The following is a 22,936-nucleotide window of genomic DNA, read 5'->3' as shown; positions in this document are numbered from 1 at the left end:
TGACCTACCAGCGTCAGTTCCTTCCCTTCACCTCCATTCATAAATCCTCTCCCGTGGTTCATCGAATGTGCACTTCAGAATCTTGCTGGAAGAATCTCATCCGGGGACTTTTCGCCTACTATTTTTCGAATACTATGTATTTGGACTTAAGTATTTTTTATTATTTTATTATTAAATTTTTTTAATAATTCTGCTTTGGCTTCATGTATAGTAATGGTATATTCAAAAATGATATATTCAGTAAAAGCCAACTATTTAATTTTGTAAATTTGTCTTCATAATATGCCTTTTTCTCATACAGTTTAAATGGGTCTATAGCTATTTCAATAAAGGTGTCTTTTGCAGGGAGATCATCGTATTTGGGTGTCCTTGGTGTTCAAATGTTTGAAAATTCCAGCATTGTCCTACTTAATTAATCTTTAAATGAATTGGCTATTGATCTTAATGTCCTGGGTAAGATATACTTGCCTTTAGTGATTTGCGGAGGCCTTGGCTGAATTTAGGCTGGCTGTAGGGCTTTGGGGTGATGAGGGGTACAGGCTTTGATGGAGCAGGAGGAACTCGCGTGGGTGCTGACAGGACTTCTGGAGCTTTGATGGACTTGGCAGGTGATGGTTCAGGGGTTTTGGGTTGTGCCGGTTCCTGTTTTTGTGCTGTCTTCTGGTCTACATGGATGAGTGTTTGGGTAGTTTGTGCAGGCTCTGGAACCTTTGCTTCAAATAAGGCGGTGCATGTTGGCTTCTTCTCAGGCTGATGGAGAGGTGACATGTGCATCGGTGAGGCAGCAGAAGGCAGTTTGGGGAGCTGGAGTTTCTCCAGTATGGCATCGCTGATGGTGAAACGGAGAGCATAACGTTGAAGCACAGCTGCTTTCTCTTCTGGAGTGGAGGCCTTACAGTATTGTTCATGTAGCTCCTGCTCCCTACGCTCTCTGAAAGAGAGAATGAGATCAATCGAATGTCAATGACATATTAGAGTGCAAGACGTGCAAAGTTCTTCGAAATGTACTCTTTGTATTCATGTTGCTTTCATGGTTTCAGAAAAAAAAAACGTATTTCATTTTCAAGAAAAACTAAAATTTTATGATTCTAAAAATGTAGTGTAACCAATCAAGTAAAAAGGAATAACAAATATTCCAATAACAAAATATCTTCTCTTTTAATATATGGCAAAGCTGAATTTTCAGCATTACTCCCGTCTTCAGTGTCACATGATTCATCAAAAAATAATTCTAATATGCTGATTTGGTGCTTAAAGAAACCTCTCTTAATATTATCAATATTGAAAATATTTTTGATAATTTGATACTCAAAAGAACAGCATTTATTTGAAATTTAATTTTTTGTAACAATGTAAAAGTCTTAACTGTCACTTTATGAATGAAAATACTTAATTCTATCTATATCTATTTACTCTTATCTTACTGACACTAAACCTTTGAATAGTAGTGTACTTTTCAAGAATGTCACTCTTTGATATCTCTTTGTTTGAATCCAAAATTTAAAAACATGCTCACTCTAGAAGGGGGATTCTATTCAAGAATGACTTGAATGTATTTTTGAATAAATTTATAAATCAGACAAAAAAAAGAGCATCATGTCATTGACTCTAAGGCAGTCCTGATAAATTCTAAAACACAATTTCACTAAACAGTTGTCTTGTCACTGTACTTCAATGCCAAATTGTGCATCATGCTCACTAAACCCCCACAATCTAAATCTAGAGGGTGTCAACATTTCAATTTGTCTCACTTCTCTTCTACTATTTCTTTGTATGTTTTGATGCTCTTCCTGCGATGGGCGGCTCCTCCATCCGTTGTCATTAGCTTCTCCATCATCTTCCTCTCCTCTTCCTTTTTGATCAGATCTTGAGAAGCACTTCGTCTCCGACTCTTCCAGCGAGCCAAGTCCTACACACAGAAGCCAGAAAACGTACACATGTATACACTTGTGAGCTTGTTAAACGTGTTTGTGTGTGGGTTTGTACTGTATGACTCACGTCCTGCCACTGGTCCTCCTCCTCTCTGAGTTTGTTGTACTGGTTGTGTAGGTGCTCATGCCGTGATTGGCTGTGCGCCCGAAGGTAGGCAAGCTCATCCTCTTCATCGCGCATGTCAATCAAACTCACACTCCTTTGAAAAACAAACAAAAACAAAAACATATTTACAAGTGCTGTAACACTTTTAGCTGAAGGAAGGAAAATGAAATCAAAGCCAGATCCGAAATAATATTACATCTCTTCCTCTGAGACCTGAAGGCACAAAGGCAGGAAATTCTTGATGAAAAATATGAAATGTCAGTATTATGTTAATGACGTTGAAGAAATGTTAGCAGAGGAGCAACACACAGTTATCAGGACCATGTACAATGCAAACAGAACAACTAAATTAAAAGTAGATCTACAGTAGTCATATATATATATAGCTCAAGAAACACTCATGTTGTTCAAAACCCATATTATCATAATAACATATTAAATTGTAGTTAAAAAAACTTTTCTTTTCTGATATATATATACATGTGTATATAAACACTATATAACCAATCTTTTGGTTGGTTAGTTGTTTTTTAATGATTATTTCATCCCACTCACAACACTGATCTGTATATTTGTCCAACGAATTAGATCGATTCGGTTCTCGAGTTCATCAGATTTCAATCTGTTTCTCACATAGAGCTATTGTATGGCTTCATAAAATAAGTCATATCGGCATCCTTTTTGAAGCTTGACAAGTTCCAATTTATTGTAAATGCGTGCATGGAAAAGACTGACCAGCACATTTTTATTTTCTCCCCCTCATAAAGATTTAGAACAACATGAAGGCGAGTAAATTATTTAAAAAAAAATTCACTATGCAACTGGGTATGCTGTAGTGGATTGAGGTTATAAAAGTGTGTATGCATGTGAAGCCACTTTCTCCAGGAAAACTAAGTATCCACCACAGCAAACCATGAGAAAGATTCAAACATATGTTATTACATGCATGTGTAGGGGCAGGCTTGAATACTTAGCTTTTGAATATGCATGCATAAAGAGTAAGTGAGAGTGTCAATTTAGAAAATGGTTGTATCTGCATGTGAAGAGAGACAATGTTGAATACATGTGTTTATAGTACATGCAACTGCTCAGAAGGAACGAAGGACGGAAAGAGAGAAAAAATAAAAGAAACTTACTCTGTTTCATCAGAAACACTAGTAGCTCTGAATCTAGAACATTAATGAATAAAAAAAATTAAATAAAGTTGAGCTTAAGAACAAAACAGCTGAACATAATAGAACACTAAGCATAGACCTTTATAAATGTAAAATACTGATTATTACCAATCAAAATAAAAGCGTACCTCACTATATTACACAGTAACACACACACACACACACACACACACACACACACACACACGCACACACACACGCACACACACACGCACACACATATATATATATATATATATATATATACACATACACACACACACACATACACACATACACACGCACATACACACGCACGCACACACAGCAAAAGAAAAGTATTTCCAGAAAAGTTGGGACATTTTGTAAAATGCAATAAACTGCACAACAAATCTGTGATTTGTTAATTCTCTTTAACCTTTATCTAGTGTACAAGAAAAAAAAAACTCAATGTTTTCACTGAGCAACTTAATTGCATTTTGTAAATATAAACAAAGTTTGATTTTGATGGCTGCAGCACACTCCAAAAAAGTTGGGACAGAGGCATGTTTGCTGCTGTGTCACATCGCCTTTCCTTTTGTTTACACTTTGAATCATTTGAGAATTGAGGATATTAATTGTTGCAGTTTTGCGAGAAGCATTTTTGCCAAATCTCTCCTGATACAAGACAGCTGCTCAACAGTCCGTGGTTGTCCTAGTTTACATGAAGGGCTGTAGATTTTCAATAGGAGACAGATTTGGACTGCAGGCAGGTAGTCAGGCACATCCACTGGTGAGTGTCTAATAAACCATCTGCTGTAGCTCATGTAGAACGAGGCCTGGCATTGTCTTGCTTTCCAGGAAAGATGTCATCTTGATGGCAGTATATGTCTCTGTACAATCCCAATACAGGCCTCCACATCAATGGTACCTGCACATACGCGCAAGTGACCCATGCACTGATGCACTCCCGTACCATGACAGATGTTTGCTTTCACATCGGTTGCTGTTGACAGTCTGGGTGGCCCCGTTTGTCTTTGGGACTAAGAACTCAATGTCCGTTTTTCCCAAAATCAAGCTGAAACGTGGACTCATCTGACCACAGCACACATTTCCACTGTCTTTTAGACCATATGAGATGAGCTCGGGCCCAGAGAACTTGCCGATATCTCTGCATAGAATTGATGTATGGCTTTTTCCTAGTGTAACCTAGACTCAAGTTGCATTTCTTGAAGCGGCATCAGACTGTTACGTGACAACAGTTTCCTGAAGTTCTCCCGAGCACATGGTGGCTATATTTAACACAGTAGTATGATTGTTTGTAATGCCATCTGAGGGCTCGAAGGTCAGAGGTTTCCTGCCTTGCCTTACACAGCCTGAGATTTCTCTTGATTCACTGAATCTTTTCACAATAGTATGTATGGTAGATGGCGAAAGACCTAAATACTTTGCAATCTTGCACTTAGAAATTTTATTTGTTTAATTGTTTGACAGTTCTCTGATTAAAATTGGCACAGAGTGGTGAGCCATGATCCATCTTTGCTTGCAAAGAATGAACCTTTGGTGGATGGTGCTATACCCAATCACTTTTATATATACCACCCATTACCAATTCACCTGCTTATTGTGGACTGTTTCAAAACAGTTTAACTAGGATATTCTATAATCTTTTCACTTTTATTTTGCCTCTGTCCAAACTTTTTTGGAGTGTGTTGCAGTTATCAAAATCAAAATGTGGTTATATACTGTATTTATACTGAAATTAAGTTGGTCAGTAAAACATGGGAAATCATTTCTTTGTACTTTTTGTAAATGAAGGTTCAAGAGATTTAACAAATCACAGTCTTGATTTTATTCCATTTTACAAAACTTCTCTGGAAATGAGGTTGTATACATGTATACACACACACACACACACACACACACACACACACACACACACACACACACACACACACACACACACACACACACACACACACACACACACACACACACACATATATATATATATATATATATATATATATATATATATATATATATATATATATATATACCCATACAAACATTATTAGCTTCTGTTCAATGTAATCTTTTGTTAGATATAATGGTAACACTTTACGTGTTCACTAATATGCATTAATTCATGCTTAACTAATGCACAGATAATCAAGAGTTAATGTATGACTCATGAAGAACTAAACCATTTATTAATGATTACTGCATCAGCAACTAAAGAAGTTTCGATATGATTAATATATTAAGTAATATATTAATTGCTATTAATTAAATGTGTCATCATGTATTCATTCCCTAATAACATATTATATTAACTAATAGTGTAAATTCATTTGTTAATTTTCACAACGGGTTGAAGCCATGCATTTCAACTTCCAGTTGTCTAATTTAATTAAACATTAGCTACCGATTTGCAAAGGTATCATTATGTTATGACTTTACTTGTTGAGGCACATGACTGTTAACTAATTCAAAATTAATTCGAAACCCATAACCTCAAAGATATATTACTTAACAATTAGTTAACAGTCATGTGCCTCAACAAGTAAAGTCACAACATAATGAAGCCTTTGCAAATCGGTAGCTAATGATTAATTAAAGCAGACAACTGGAAGTTGAAATGCATGGCTTTGACTCATTGTGGAAATTAACACATTAAGTTACACTATTAGTTAATATAATATGTTATTAGGGAATAAATACACGATGACACATTTAATTAATAGCAATTCATATATAACTTAACACAGTATATTAGTCATATAGAATCTTCATTAGTTTTTAACCCGTATTTTAAAGTCTTACCGATATAATTTAAAAGGGTCTTGACACACTTTGTGCAGAAAAATTACTCCACTGATCCTTTTTCATGTGTTAATCATCATTTAAAGTCGACATGAAATCAAAATGCAACATATTTTCTTTCTTAATGTACTCTCCTGATCTTATTGTGCACGATTCCATGGTGTACGCTATTCCAAAACAAAAGCTAGCAAAATATTCAGCTAAATATTCACACAGTATGCCAGTAAAATCTCAGTGGGTTCTGAGCAGCATTTTATGTTGACTTTAAAGGTGCCATAAGTGTTAGCCGCATTAGACCACCTGCTCTTTAATGACTTATAAGCAAAGCTCAACTCTTTAAATTAGAGTGTAAATTAGAAAATAATCCTATAATAAAATCCATTACAGCACTGTTAAAGGTAACAATTGCACCAGTGAGCGAAGTAAAGAGAAACAGTGATAAAATGCAGAGATACAGGCATGAGACACTCGTTCCATGCAGAAATACAAAAATACATTTGAGTAAGAGCTCTTTTCAAAAGTAATAAATTGGTCCTGAAAGTGCTTTCTCACATTGGGGGGAGATCGTCATCTTCCTGCCAAAGGGACCGGCGTGAGGGTTGGTCGGGTATGGGAGAGGGGCTTTTGGTAATAGTCTCATCTTTAATAAGACTTTCATGTCCCACCACACCCACAGAGCCCGCCTCCTGCCTGTCCATCATCTGCTGACACTTCCTACGCATGTCCTCAGCATCTCTTGGGGGCGGGGCCACAGAGCTAAGGGTGAAGCTGAGAAAGTTGCCATGGTTACTAAAGCAAAGCAGAGCAATGAAAGGGAGGCTGAGGCTCTGTTCTCTGACTACAAAACACTACAAAACACCAATCAACAGCCAGACCAGCTAGAAAGAACTGAGAAAACAAGTGCAAAAAACACTGAACAGACATTCAAAGGCCCAAAAGATCTATTAAGGGTATCAACTGATTAAAATATTTATTTTAATCTGAATACTTATGAGATATATATATATACTGTTTATATTCAATCATCATAAGTATAAATATTTTAATCAGTTGATACCCTTATATATATTCTGAGAGAAGTCCCCAAATGAAAGAAAGAATATTACTTTCTTTAAAATAATCGCAATAAATTAACAGGATAAAATAGTAAAATTAAAATAATAATAATAAGAGCTATAAATCAAACAAAGCCTATAGACAAGAATTATACAATTTTCCGAATGAACGCCAAACTAGTCACAAATATTAGTAAACAGACAATAGCCACCAGCAAACTCAAAGCCACATCTAAAATAGTTAATGGAAATTTAAACGGGCACCACAAAAGCAACATTCCTTGCACTCATTCAAGGAAACGCTTCATTCCCAGGGGGTCCTAACCTGTCCAGAGACGGGGCCGTCTCTTGCTCTCTAGTCTTGGAGTATGACTGTGATCCACTGACAGGGGTGTTTTTTTGTTTGACAGAACCAGGTTTGGGCAGGAATGCATTAAAAGCCTGAACTGCCCCAGCACTTGGCTTTTGATTAGATCCAGTTCTTCTTGCTAGCATGTCATCTTTCTCAAAATCTGGCAGGTGACCGTCATCCCCCCATTCATCATCATCATCATCCTCATCATAACCTCCAGAGAGATCAACGTTAGTTACAGATGGACGCACAATGTCAGGGCTCTTTTGGGTCACTACAGTCACTGGAACAGATGTCTTTGGTACTTCATCGACTGGTTCATTTCTGTTAAAATAGCATATGCTGATAACTAACTCACACAATTAAACGTATAGATTTAATATAGCAACATTCTACAATACTCTACACGGCACAACTTAACGCAAACAGGTTAAAAACAAATACACACACACAGTACATTCACTCTGAAAATTTTGAATGATTTTAACTGACTGCAAAATTGTTCTGGTGTTTTGGGTGGTTGCTAGGGTATTGCAAACTGGTTTCTATGCAATTCTGTGATATTGTTTATTTGCCCAGGAATTCTGATTTCTAGATATGACTGGTTCCTCTTTCAACATAAAATTTACATGTATTTTTTGCCTAATTTATTGTTGAATCTAGTGATGCACGATATCGATACCAGTAATTTGCCAACATTCTTACATTAATTATGTAAGAAACATTAATTATCCGTATTGATCAATATTGGATATTTAATTAGCTGATTATTCAAATCCATAATCCATCATTTGTATATTGAAATAATTTCCCCTATTTTGCTGTCATCTGTCATGTAACACTTGTAGATAATCTTTAAAAATAATGTAACACTAAGTGTAATTTTTTGCAAATCCCAAAATATCAATTTTCCATACTGTACATAATGATGTTAGTTTTTAGTGTTTTATGTATTTAAACAAAAGTGTACAAAATATTAATAGCCATTTATTGGAAATGATTTAGGCTTATTGCGTCGCCAGATTTTTAACTGGGGGAAAACTGCAGTGAATTCCTAACCAAGTATGAGAAAAGCTCAAAGTCATGCTTGCCTTAGCAATAAATAGTGCACCCAAAAGGCTGGGAAAAAAATATTTTTCACCACGTTAGCATGTTAGACTCATGCATTATAAAAAAGAACAGTTTGAGACTTCCAGTTAGTTTTGCTTGTCCCACCTCTGTCCAATCTTGGTTCTCTTTGTCTTTATGTTTCTTTCCAGGTACTGGAGGTCTCTGTCTCCACTCATGCTCATCTGGATACTTCCTTTCTGGGCTATGGAAGCCCCTGCAGCACATTCTCTCTTGGAAGCCGGCTGCGGGAGGAATCTGTTATATGACTTCCCGCTTCCTGGGTTCTGATATGCTCCTGTTCTACGAGCTAGCATGTCATCCTTTTCTATATCTGGTTGCCTCTCCTCTTCTTTGTCCTCTTCATCATCCTCCCTCTCATCCTTAGCTTTCTTATCCAGTTCCTCCTCCAGCACCCTGCGCTCGGTGGAGGTCAAAGGCTGTTTAAGGTCAAACATGGCAGGGTTCGGAGGTTCAGGGGGCATGATGGGAGCAGGCTCAGGGTTTGCATCTCCACTAAGTAAGTTAGTTCATGATGTATGAGACGTGGAAGGAAAAAGAGAAACAATGAGTCAGAAACAGAAAAGGGAAAAATGAGGTGGTCAGAGAGGACAGAGAATGCAGATAGCCTACAGGCATTGAAAGATGCAGTCCAATGGGAACCAAAGCCACTGCATTGCAGTTACTGAAAACTACAGAATCACACAAAATCACTACAGAATTGTCCTGTTCCTTCAGCCAGACTCAGATATTTCAGTCCACACCACCACAGAAAGCCATTCACTGCTAATTTATCTCATAAACAGCCCGAATAAGAGCAGTTTTATCATCATTCAGGGGTGCTACAGTTGTTAACATCATTCTAACAGCCTCAATTAAGCCTGTTTTCCCTCCTAAACGAGCACAAATATAAGCAGTTTTAAGCATCACTCAGGGGTACCACAGTTGTTAGCATCATGCTAACAGTCTCTCAAGGCACAAGTCCACCAGCTTCATAAACCCCAGTGAGATGAAACCGACATGCCCTTTTAATGTAGCATCACTGCTAAGATCACTACACACATTCCCAAACTCCAACACACTCTGAGGGTGAGTATATGCATCCAGATCCTTTGGTAAACATAACTGAGAGCAGGCAGTCCTCAACAAGCAGTGTTTGTAATAGTGTGTCGGAAATTCTTCACATCACTGGACCAACAATTACTGCTCCTGACAATGAGCACTGACTAAAGGGGTCATACTGTGATGTAATAACAAGGGTAAAGGATCGAAACTAATGCTGCGTTCACACTACTATTATTACCATAATTAGTAATGACAACCAGGACGTTCTACTCTGAGCTGAACTGTGCGTTTCCATGGCAACACTATTAAATGCCAAAATGAATGTGTGTAATTTGAATAATCATTAGACAAAACCGAATACAATAGCAGCTATTATGCAAATTCATTATTAATAAACTTTATTTAACAAGACATTAGCTAGTTATTCAAGTCTGTGTTAGCGACATTAACTGTATTGTGTGTATTTCACTTATTTTCAGATTATTCTGAAGTCGCTGCCATTTTGAGTGTTTCCTTTTGACGTTGTGGCGGTGAGGTGGTATGAGTTACAGCTCTCAGAAAGTTGGGAGTACTTTTTTAAGTCTGTTCTTGTAATCACGGTAATTCAGACATTGCACCTTAAAGGGATAGTTCACCCAAAAATTTTAATTCTGTCATCATTTACACATCCCCAAGTTGTTCCAAACCTGTATGAGTTTCTTTCATCTGCTGAACACAAAGAAGATATTTTGAAGAATATTGGTAACCAAACAGCTGATGGGAGTCAATGGGGTTCATCAACTGTTTGGTTACCGACATTCTTCAAAATATCTTCTTTGTGTTCAGCAGATGAAAGAAATTCATACAGGTTTGGAACAACATGAAAATGAAAAATCTGCCATCATTTTCTCACCCTCATGTAATTCCAAACCTGTAAGACACTTGTTCATCTTCGGAACACAATGAAGATCTTTTTGATGAAATCTGAGAACACATTAATCACACATTAAGATCTTCGTTTGTGTTCCGAAGAGTCTTATAGGTTTGGAACAACATGAGGGTGAGTCATTTTGGGTAAACTAACTTTTTAAAGGCACAGTAGCAAAAAAAAAGCCTGTTTAATTCTAAGGCTTGGAATTCCTTTTTTCTAAGAGAGTGTATTCATTAGAGGCTATATTATGACTGTTCTAGTTTCAAAAAACATTTAACCCTCAGGGAAAAAATTAAATGCTAAAAAAAACATGAGGTGGCCCCTTTATGAGTGTTCCTCCTCGGGTCTGTTGTGCATGAATGTGCATGCATCTATCCTTCTATCCTGTCTTTCTTTCTCTCCCTACCTGCCCACCGCTCTCTTTGTCAGTCTGGAGCCCAGCCCTATGGTGGGAACAGCAACAGATGCCATCGAGAGGAGATACCGAAGCTTCTCTGCCTCGTCCCCCTGTCCCTCTTCCCTTTCCTCATCCTCCTCTTTCCAGGAAGTACTCTCCATCTCTGTCACACCCCCAAATGTCACAAAACGCCGGCGTTCACCGGAGGAACGTTCCTGGCAACCGGCCAGGTCGTTCTTGGCAACCTTCGTCTTGGAGGAGACAGAGAGGCAGCCTTTCTCAAGACACGTCTGACACAGAGGGACAATAGCGTCATCGCTGTTCACACGCACACACATACATGACACATGTGAGTAAAGAAGAGAAAGAGAGAGGAATTAGAGGAGCAGACGGAACGAAATGATGAACACTAAAACTAATGAAGAAAAGACCACGTCAGTCTGACAGTCAAGTCAATGATATAGAGAGGATCGTCATGGATGTCTGAATAGGAATCTTTGTGGTATCCAAATAAACCCATTGATGCTGATGCAAGCATGGCCTTTTGAATTGTATAAAAGGAAAGTACTATACTCAAGGAATGACACACAGCCTTGGCTCCTGTACAACGGTTTAGTATGTGGTCTTACACTCGCATGCTCCCCTCCCTCTTTCTCTGTGAGCATCTCTTGGTTTCAATAGTTGCCTTGGTGACGTCTGTTTGCTTGAGAGGGGCTTCCCTCTGCAAACAGAATTTGGAGTCTCACAAAGGCCCACTTTAACAAACATCTCCACAACAGCGTAACAAGACAGAGAGCCCTCTTACGCAGCACTCACGCCAATGACAGACCGAGCTTCTTGGCTCTAAGCCTCGACTGATTTAAATATATTTTAGGCTCGCACTGCGTCTTAACCAGACGCAATACTTTTTCAGAGACAAGTGATTCGTCTGTCTACATTGACAGCAAAAATGTGTGATGGCACACAATCGCAGCCAATCGAAGATATTTGAAGACCGCGCACTTCCTAAAATATGAAAGCAGCAACATATTTTGCAGACTCATTTATGCTGTGTGGAAAATTATTGTCTTTATTTCCTTGTACTGAAGCCACAACAAATTATTAAAATATTATGTGGAAAATATGTACTTATATTTACTAAGTTAACAGAGTATATTTTTTATACCTAATATCACAATATAACTTACATCCATTACAAAATTTTGGGTGCAGAAATCATTCTAATGTGCTGATTTGGTGCTCAAGAAAAAAAAAAATCGTATTATTATCAATGTTGAAAACAGTTGTGCTGATTATTTTTGTGGAAACAGACCTTTTTTCCAGGATGTTTTTTAAAATAAGAAATATTTTGTAAGATTATACATGCCTGTCACTTTTGGTCAATTTAATTTGTCATTGCTGAATACATTTAAAAAAACGTACAGACCTGAAACTTATGAACGTAGTGTACTTTGAAAAGCATTTTTCTCTTACAACTTGTGAGCAAGCTAAGGGTGATGATACATCAGGGGGAAAACATATATTCTGCAGAAAAAGAATAAAATAACTTCTAAATATATAAAAAATATAGCCTACTCGCATGGACATAATTTACATGGAAAAGATTATATTGCCTGTTGTTTTGTTGCATCATGTCTGGTTAGGACACAGAGCTAGACACAAGCCGAAAGAAAACACCAATAAGGCTATTTGCTTATAACCGAATATCAGAAAGGTGTGTCATCTGTTGTGAAAACTTTAAAGGGGTGCTATTATGCCCTTTTACAAAGTCATGATTTTGGTTTTGGAGTGTACTAGAGTATGCTTTAATGCTTAGTTGTTAAACAAACATTATCACATATATTTCATTTCAGCACCTCTCTCCCCTATCTGGCTCGAAAGCGTCATTAGTTCCTGTTTCGATGAAGCACCTCCTTCCGAAATACGAAATGCGATGTGATTGGTTAGCTGGCCCAGTTTGTTGTGATTGGCACTGCGTGTTTGGGAAATGTCACGCCCCTAACTGCGAGTTTCATCTACTCAGATGTAAATATTAAGGGTGCTGTCAATATAAAAACCAATTCAAGCCTGATACAGACTTAAGAATGTTAGCAAACAAGAGGATTGTCCAGAACGAATTCATGGACTTTGCAAGCACGGATTTCACAGGACGTTTCAAAGTAGTATGTTGGGTTTTTTTGTGGTACGCTTTTGTGTGCGTAGTCTGCATTGTACTCTTTTAGGTTCTGGAAGCTGTTCTCCGTAAAATGTGCAGCACACAGATAAACATTGGGGTTATAATATTCAGGAACAGTGTTTAAAATGAATTTTAACCACTCTCGTCAGCCATAGGAACGTTTTGGAAGCAGGGTGGACAAAACGGCGTCTCTTTGACATAGCGACAACATTGTCTTCTCTAATCCAGCTCAGCCAGGCCTCGTCCCTTTTTTTTACGTATTCTGTGGGCAGGGATTATTTAAATGAGTAACATTATGACTTCCCAAAGCCCGGAAAAAAAGGAGTCATTCGTTGTAGTTCTTTGAAAGTGGATTCTGTTAAATAAAATATCTCCCTTTGGAGTGGACTTTGCAGATGTTTTTTTAAGCTCAAAAAGCAACATTACAGACTAACTAAAGTTGAAAAAGCATAATAGGACCTCTTTAAGTAAATTCAGCATTGTGAAATTTCTAAAAAGTCTCTAAGTGTGTTGCTGAGTCATGTTAGGTCAAGGTAAAGGTCACATGTCAGGCACCTGCTGTCTGTATTCATCTTGAGCCTCTGCCACTTCTCCAGGTCTGACTGAGTGATGGTTGTTTGAGCCAATGACTGCCGGGGGTCTCTCTGTGGGACAGGCCCACTTTGGGCCCGCCTTCTGGCCAGGTCATCGGTCTTTACATTAGGCATCACCACCCAATCCCCTTTCTCTCTGTCTGTCCCTTCCTCATTCGCCTGCTCACTCCCACTTTCTTTCTCAGGGGTCAGGAAGAGGTTGTCCTTGCGAGTTATGATTGGCACTTCAACAGGAGTGGAGTCAGACTCACTGTAGATTAGTATGAAGGATAAACTGAGCTTAGCAGGAGGGCTAAACCAGAGAGAGAATGACTAAGGGTGGTCAATCAGGGTCCAGAATTAACTATTTGACATACATGCAAATAGAGTAGCAAGTGAATTGAAATATTTTCTTTAAATTGGATGCAAAATAAAAATATTAATATTTAAATGAATGTATTTTTTATTATTTAACCAATTATTTCTTTGTCCCAATAACAATACGATTATTTAGTTGTTTTTTTCCTTGCATACTTTTAGTCACTTCCAGCATCATATTGAAAACAGTCTTCATGTAAAATTTAAACCATGTATAAGGTTACAGTTTCTAATGAAGTTACCAGCAAAATAACCAGTAACTCGATTGTATTTAGTTACTCACGGGGCTCATCAAGTGTTAATTTTGGACACTGTGTTCAATGTATGAATAGCAGAAAAATGTATGAGAAAGTGTATGTGTTTGTCTCGAGGCACCTGTTCTCTGTACTCATCTTGAGTCTCTGCCATGTTTCCAGATCTGATTGAGTGATTGAAGTCTGGACCAATGACTGATGAGGATCTTTGAGAGGGCGTGGCCTTCCCTCAGTCCGCCTCCTTGCTAGATCATCTTTGTGTGGGTTTGGGACAACTATCTTCCCTTCTACCTCTTTCTCATCTTCCTCTCCCCCTTCTTTTGCCCTTTCTTTTTCAGGATTCAAGAAAGGATTGTCCTTACGAGTTATGATTGATATCTCAGGGGGGGCTGAGTCAGGCTGACTGTGGTAGAAATGTAACATTATAAGAAGAAAATGGACGCTTAAATTCCACAGAACACAGCAACCATACCAATATTGACATCCAGAATGACCACAGTCAGTTAGCTATTATAATAGCACACACCTAAGTACTATACAAAATGCCTGATACCACGTTTGGTATATAGGAAGAAACTCTGATAAATGATAAAAAAAATTATAAAAGATATTAGAGCCACATAAGCAAAAAAACAACACCCTTCAAAAGGAAAACTGGTGAAGACAAACTTGTCGGCTTGACAAAGTCTCACTTGGAAGTTCAAAACTAACGGTTAGTTTGAAGGTTACCTAACAAACCTAACTCAAAGCATTGTGCAATAGCATTGTGTTGGATTTGTCAAGCCAACATTATTACTAGTCCCTGAGCATAAGAACCCATAACTCTCGGTCACAAGCACACCTCTTTTTCTTATGTTCCATCTTCTCCATCCTCTCCAACACAGCATGCTGGGATGCCAGTCTAATTCCCTCCCATTTCTCTCGGTCCTTCCAACTACAAGAGCCTGGCAGGAAGTTATGGGCCACTCTTGGTTTGAATTGATTCATGCGCGCTCTACGAGAAGCAAGATCATCCTTTTGGACATCTGGAACCTTCTGCTCTGCTTCTTCATTTTCATCTTCCTCATTCGAGTCCCACTGATGTGGGGCAGCAGCCCGCATGAAGTCATTGTCACGCCGAAGAATGATGTCAGGTGAAGGTGCTTTAGCTTTATTGGCCTCCACAGGATTCTCGATTGGACTGAGGAGAAAATTTGCCATAACATTTGATTTTTTTTGTTGAAAAATAGAGTGCAAAAGTGCCCATCCACTTTTTCAGTGACCTTGGTTTCGGAAGTATTTTTCCCATTCATTTCCCCATATAAACATAATGACATAAAAAAATATGAGAAATGTAAAAAATATTGATTTAAAGAAGTTGATTACATATAGAAACAATTTATTCTACATTAATTGCAAATTACACATATTATGCAATAAGAAGTTTGACAGCATATGTTATTCATAGTACTTCATGGGAGTGGGCGGGTGCTAAAGAGTTTGGCTTCAACAAAAGCATACCATCGATTAACAACCTTGTAGCTCACAATAGGTCTATTGTTGAAAATAAATTCCCCTTTAGAAAAAAATGAATGGGATTTTACTTGACTAACAGACTTTTGCACTCTATAACGTAGAGATGTTAGTGCTTCCATATTAGCAGTTGATGCAGGCCTTTAAAATAAGTCAAATTAGCATAACTAGCATAATCTGCTCAACCCAATAAAAAAAAAAACACACATACACACACACACACACACACACACACGTGTGCACACACTTCATTACAACCTAGCATAAACAGATTCAGACTAGTCAAAGGGTCAAATCCAATGAATTCACAAGCTGGTAGAACAAGTCAGCATAACTTTGCACTACACAGCTGGTTTCAACTCAAAACATTAGCCAAGCTACAAAGGTTAAAGCTAATTCACAAATGTGTCACTCCATGCTATATTATGTAGAACAAATCAATTGGCAGCACAAATCCAAAGCAAAAGTACACAGGGTCACTCCCCACACAGCAACCTAATGTTAGATGGCTTTGAACCAGAACGTTTTGTGGTTACCAGCACCAGTCTTTAACAACTAGGTCCCAAACACAACTAGTTAGCAGTTTTAGTCGCTGCATACGCATGCCAAAAGATCTCATTTTGACCGCTGACCTGTTATATCGCACAGAAGCGGGTAATACTTTAATTCCCGCCTTTTCAAGCTTCCTCATTTTCTTAAGCTCTGCCTCCTCAAGCTCTGCCCCTTTCTCGTCTGCCCAGGTTAAATTTTTCATTAATGCAAGGCTCCGAGACACACCAGCCCCTTCTTTTAATACTTCTATGCAGTCTTGTCTGTTGGGAGCAATGGGAAATTGCACAGCTCTCATAGACATACTTGTGGATAATACAGGATGACTCAAACAAACTCTGACACATTAAACAGATGATGCTTGTGTATTGATTCTTGTTTAGATGAAGCCATAATGCAGCCTGAAGAGGAATTTCCAGCCAATTCCCTGAGAAATCAAACAAACCAAACACTTACTGTCTATCACAGCGGCTGTGATTACCTGAGAGGTCTTTCGCCTCCTACAGGAGATGTCGAGTTGCTTAGACTCCTCCTGTCTTCCTCTCTATCGCTCCTCCTCTTCCTCAGGGGGGCAGGAAGGTAGTTGGTCTGGTTGCTCTTGTTCGGCAGATACTGATTGAAGGGTAGAGCGGCACGAGGCTCTTTGTAGGACACCCGGCGAGCAGACATGTCATCTTTACGAACATCTGGCAACTTCCTGTGACCACCGTCCCCTTCAGAGTCTGTGAGAAGGACACATTGAAAGAAAGAAACATGCTTTGATTTTTTTCCTTCCTCTTTATTATTGTCAATTTACTGCCATTTGAAATTAGTATTTCATATTTATATGGGTTTTCAGACCAAACTACTTGAGAGACAGAACCAGCATTCATATTTCAACACATACATTGTATATGAGGTGAGATGTCACCATCTGACCATCATCCAGATCAGGGCCGACATTAGTGAAAGGCTCAGTGCATGTATTTGAGTGAAAATATGTATGAGCTTAAACAAATATTACGTCAGGGTTGGCAGCCTTTGACATATTGAATGAATTTATTTTATGTAGTTTTCACTAACATCGACATCCCAAAAAGCTTCTTGCTGTAATACTTCCACAGTCACGCAGTCTTATTTAGTTATGAGATATGAAGTAAAATAATTGAAATAAATTTTAAAAAATTAAATACTTTAAAAAAAAAGTATTTTAATAAATATAATAAATATATATTTTTTTACCTTAATCTTAATTTAACTTCAAACAATCAGAATAAGTATTGGCTTATGATTAAACGAAAAATCACACACATATTGTGTTTCCGTGTTTTATGGGGACTTTCCATAGACATGATGATTTTTTTATACTGTACAAACTGTATCTTCTATTCCCTAACCCTAAACCTACCAATCACAGAAAACTTTCTGCATTTTTACAATTTAAAAAAACATAATTTAATATGATTTATAAATTGTTTTCCTCATAAGGGACCAATGAATGTCCCCACAAGGTCAAGGACATTTTGTCTCCATAACGTAGGGTATTCCTGAACCACACACACACGTCTGGTTCACTATCTTTGTGTGGACTCTCCATAGACGTAATGGTTTTAATACTGTACAAACTGTATATTATATCCCCTTACACTAACCCTACTCCTAAACCTACCCATCACAGAAAGCTTTCTGCGTTTTACATTTAAAAAAAAAAAAACTAATTCTGCATGATTTACAAGCTTGTTTCCTCATGGGGAACCTCAATTTAGGTCCCCATGGTGACACGAGCCCCCATGAGTCTGTGTGCATTCAGGTTGAAGTCCCTACCGGGATATAACACACACGCACACACACACAAATATAATTTATAGTTTAGAAGTTTCTAGGGCTTTTATGTTCTTTCAGCCCCTGTTTTCAGTCTGTCTATGTCTGGATTCCCTCATAGGATGCAGTTTATGTGAACCCCCTCACACACTCAGCACACAAATGAGTGTGTGAATGTCTGTCCAGCACAACAGCTGCACTCTCACACCCACACTGTACATAGGTGGGAATGTATTCTTCTCTTGTATGAGTCCAGCGTGTCAGCTGCTCTCACATGAAGGTTTGGACATGGATAGTCTATATGCTGATTTTCTGCTCAACAAAAAACATATATATATATATATATATATATATATATATATATATATATATATATATATATATATATATATATATATATATATATATATATATATATATATATATATATATATATATATGTATACCACATATCTTACTCATGATTTGCAAGACACTTAAAAAATGTATTTATATTACAATGTTGTCTACTTTTGCATCACCACCAAAATAATTGTAAATTTATAATAACTGCTGAAAATATTGCCTAGCATAATCTAACAAAATATAAATAAAAGAGAAAGTCATACCATCACTGTTGCAGCGGATAACTGTATCTGGAGAGGGTGTGTTCTGTGATCGTGAGCCAAATGAGTCCAGACTGTCGAACGAATCCTCTCTGCCGTGCCTCGGAGGAGACAGCGAATCAGAGCGCTCGGATTCCCAGCTGTCGATGTAACCGCTGTCCCTTATACTGCGCTTAGGGGAGTCCAACTCTTCGTTTACACACTCCTGCAAACCAAATCCAAAAAAATATAGAGCATGAAAAACATAATAGCATATATTTAATATAATATTTAATTTATCAGGCTGTTCAGTGTTCTTGACGAGATTCGATTTACCTTTCGCATCATGGAAAGGAGCCCCTCGAACTCTTTCAGGTCGAGTGTGGGGCCGTTATATGTTGCACAGCTGTTAGCAGCTTTACCAAGCCAGTATATGGTTATGAGCACCTAATCATATAAAAAACACAGAGAAGAATAACAAAATAAAATGTTAATTCAACAACAAAAATTCACATGTAGAGATTAAGCAAACAGTTCAGTGTACTTACATTCTTCAGCTTTCTACTGCAGTCAGAGCCTCTACAGCAGAAAAAGAGAGAGAAAATTACATAAAACAACTGTCAGTCCTTTCAAGCTATAAATGAGCCACATCAAAGTGCCTTTAAGGCAAGTCAGATCACAGCATGGCCATCTTGGCTACATCGGACAGCTGTTTTCTATATGAATAAATCCTTTTTGCCTGATGTCATGATGATATACACTACCGTTCAAAAGATTTTTGATGTTTCTGAAAGACATGTCTTATGCTTATGCCAAGGCTGCATTTATTTGCTCAAAAATACAGTACAAACAGTAATATAGTAATAGATTTTAATAGATTATAAAAAGTAATTTATTTCTGTGATGGTAAAGCTGAATTTTCAGCATCATTACTCCAGTCTTCAGTGTCACATGACCCTTTAGAAATCATTCTAATAAGCTGATTTGGTGCTTAAGAAACATTTCTTATTATTAAGTTGAAAACAATTGAGCTTATTAATATTTCTGAGGAAAGCATGATCTTTTTTGTTTCCGGACTATTTGATAAACAGAAAGTTCAAAGAACAGCATTTCTTTGTAATATTTTTTATTTGTAACAATGTAAAAGTCTTTGTCATTCTAAAACTTTTGCATAATTTAATAAATCCTTGCTGAGTAAAAAAATAATTTCTTTAAAAAAAAAACATCTTACTAACATTTGAACGGAAGTGTAAGATCTTCTCTACTTGAATATTGAGTAACCAAAATCTCCAAAAACTGAAAACTTGTTTCAACAGCTTCTTTAGCTAAAACCATTTTTTCGATTGGTTAGCTAATATAAATATATCACGTTCTAGAGCAAAAAGATGAGCTGCTGTGAATGACTGAAAGGAAAGATGTCCTATAGCTGTCAAACTGATTTTTATGATTGATCTCATTCATTTTTCTGCACATGATCAGTTTACTCCTCCTTACTGCAAATGCCTTGCCCTATGAGTTGTCTCTAACTTTCAACCTGTTTCTCCAATTCAATTAGCAGATCTAATCTCTACTATGAAGTGTTCTGGTTCTAAGTTAGATATTATCCCAGCTTGTCTGTTTAAGGATGTTTTTCCTACCATTAGTCCCATGGTAACAGCTATAGTTAACAGCTCTTTAGCCAAATAGTTTTAAACATGCAATTGTGCAGCCTCTGTTGAAAAAACCTCAACTTGATCCGGAAATGTGCCATAACTATCGACCAATCTCTAAACTGCCTTTCATCTCTAAGCTTTTGGAGAAAGTAGTGTTTTCACAGCTTCAGACTTATTTGGATTCTTTTAATATTTTGGACATGTTCCAATCTGGGTTTATATCATTACATAGCACTGAGTCAGCTCTGTTGAGGGTTACTAATGATATCTTGCTTGCACTGGATTCAGGCTCTTGTGTAGTGCTGGTTTTGTTGGACCTGAGTGCAGCATTTGATACCACTGACCATAACATCCTTCTTGAACGACTAGAAGGTATGGTAGGTGTCAAAGGCACTGTATTACAATGGTTTGCCTCGTACCTCGCGAATAGGACTTTTTCTGTAAATTTAGGGAAATATTCCTCATCATCTGCACCTATTTTGTGTGGTGTGCCCCAGGGATCCATTTTGGGACCTTTATTGTTTTCCCTTTATCTGCTTCCATTGGCCCTCATTTTTCAGAAATACAACATTTCATATCACTGTTATGCAGACGATTTCCAGTTTTACCTACCAGTAAGGCTGGACACTACTGGTTCATCTGATGTGTTATTGAAATGTGTAAATGACATCAAGAGGTGGAAGGCAAATCATTTTTTGCAGCTAAATGAGGATAAAACAGAGGTTTTAATTCTAGGTTGCCCTGCAAATTCCTCCCCTGCTCTGGAAGCCCAGTTAGGTCCTCTTTCATCAAATATACACAAACAAATAAAAAATCTTGGAGTGATCTTTGACTCTTCACTATTTTTGGATAAACAAATCAGTGCTGTTATTAAAGGAAGTTTTTTCCATTTAAGATCTATTGCAAAACTGAAGCATCTCCTTTCAAGCAAAGATTTAGAAGTTGTGATTCATGCTCTTGTAACATCACGATTAGATTATTGCAACTCTCTTTATTCCGGTCTCCCTCAGTCTTCAGTATCACGATTGCAAGTTGTTCAAAATGCGGCTGCTAGACTGCTGACTAAGTCTAAAAAGAGGGACCACATCTCCCCTATTTTAGCATCTCTTCACTGGCATTAAATTTAGAGTTGATTTTAAAATCCTTATGTTTATATATAAGGCGTTGTCTGGCCGTGCACTAAGGTAAGTGATCTTCTTGCGCCTTATTGTCCCGCTAGGGCACTTAGATCGTCTAATCACTTGCTCTTAACTGTGCCTCGGTGTCGCTATAAATCAAAGGGTGATCGGGCCTTTTCTGTGGCTGGGCCCAAGCTTTGGAATGGTCTCCCCTATCATGTGAGGTCTGCTCCTTCATTGGACATTTTTAAATCTACTCTTAAATCGTATTTTTATTCTTTAGCGTTTGAAAACCTGTAATTATTTTTGTATATGTCTGCTTTGTAATCTGTACAGCACTTTGGATCAATCCATATTGTGTTTAAATGTGCTTTATAAATAAAGGTTGTTGTTGTATATGGTCATGCAGGAACACACATACGTTAGGTTTGCACGTATCGATGTATCTTGCAGGTCTCCAGGATCGAACAGCTGTGATCCCTTCAATCCCAGCTCTTCACATCCTCTCAGAAACATGGTCAGATTATCCTGATGAGAGATAAGACACATATTATGCGTGAGTGAGTGAGTGAGAGAGAGAGAGAGAGAGAGAGAGAGAGAGAGAGAGAGAGAGAGAGAGATGAGCTTCATGTTATCAATCCAGAGTGAGGAAAACAAGTACCTGAAGTTGTGTAAAATGTGTCTTAGGTAGTTTTACAGTTTTTACTTTTACAAGGGGAAAATTTATAGAATAGTTTTTTAGATCACCACAAAATGTAGCAAGCATTGACACTTACAATAAAGTACCATGGTACTGTAATACCAGGGTTACTTTCAAAGCATGGATAAGCTTCAGATAATTCTCTCATTAGGGGATGTATTTATCTGATATCTTGATAAGGTAAATATAATAGGAATGTGCAATGTTTGCCCTTATCGGCTGAGGTGCCTCTCTCGGCCAGACCCCCCACCCCACCACACCCCACGTAAAACGGGATTTCAGTAAGTGCCCTTTGTTTTGGTTTGAACCACTGCCCCCAAAAATGTCTGTGCATGTCTCTGAAATGTAAAATAACTACCACACACAGACAGACACACAAACTGGGACAGTACTGGATTTGTTCTGAAACAGCAGTGCCGAGACTGGCCTGACACAAACAGGCACAGACAAAAGAACAACACAAACTAATGAACAAACAAACACACAATAACCGCACTCACCAGTCCTGCAATGGGTGTTGGGAGTCTGTTGATCTTTTTCACAAGGCCTGGTTTTACTGAACTCAGCAACCTAATGATTCACATAATGAGAGAGACATTAATAACATTAGAGAACCATAATATGTGGGTTGAATCATACCATCATCAAAATGACTCTTGCCTGCAGAAAAATACATTATTATAGTCAGTGTTGGGGAAAGTTACTTTCAAAAGTAATACATTACAATATTGCGGTACTCCCTTAAAATGTAACAAATTA

At 37.7% G+C, this 22,936-nt stretch overlaps 1 protein-coding gene across 1 annotated transcript in view; it reads right to left on the bottom strand.

Moving 5' to 3' along the window:
• Positions 1–22,936, bottom strand: part of limch1a (LIM and calponin homology domains 1a) — a 67,209-nt gene that overhangs the window by 19,070 nt on the left and 25,203 nt on the right. The window contains exons 3-20 of the mRNA XM_079812698.1: positions 22,678–22,747; positions 21,899–22,005; positions 19,256–19,286; positions 19,044–19,154; positions 18,732–18,933; positions 16,805–17,045; positions 16,407–16,586; positions 15,104–15,442; positions 14,384–14,665; positions 13,614–13,901; positions 10,892–11,200; positions 8,619–9,026; positions 7,377–7,727; positions 6,549–6,764; positions 3,174–3,206; positions 1,999–2,131; positions 1,752–1,909; positions 469–931 (exon numbers count right to left, since the gene is read on the bottom strand). Of these exons, the coding sequence (XP_079668824.1) occupies positions 469–931; positions 1,752–1,909; positions 1,999–2,131; positions 3,174–3,206; positions 6,549–6,764; positions 7,377–7,727; positions 8,619–9,026; positions 10,892–11,200; positions 13,614–13,901; positions 14,384–14,665; positions 15,104–15,442; positions 16,407–16,586; positions 16,805–17,045; positions 18,732–18,933; positions 19,044–19,154; positions 19,256–19,286; positions 21,899–22,005; positions 22,678–22,747 (3,922 nt within the window). The remainder of the gene's footprint in view (positions 1–468; positions 932–1,751; positions 1,910–1,998; positions 2,132–3,173; positions 3,207–6,548; positions 6,765–7,376; positions 7,728–8,618; positions 9,027–10,891; positions 11,201–13,613; positions 13,902–14,383; positions 14,666–15,103; positions 15,443–16,406; positions 16,587–16,804; positions 17,046–18,731; positions 18,934–19,043; positions 19,155–19,255; positions 19,287–21,898; positions 22,006–22,677; positions 22,748–22,936) is intronic.

Source organism: Gobio gobio (genome assembly GCF_949357685.1).
Source record: "Gobio gobio genome assembly, chromosome: 3".
NCBI lineage: Eukaryota > Metazoa > Chordata > Actinopteri > Cypriniformes > Gobionidae > Gobio > Gobio gobio.
The sequence above is the reverse complement of the archived record's forward strand: the minus strand, read 5'-3'. Positions and strand labels throughout refer to the sequence as shown.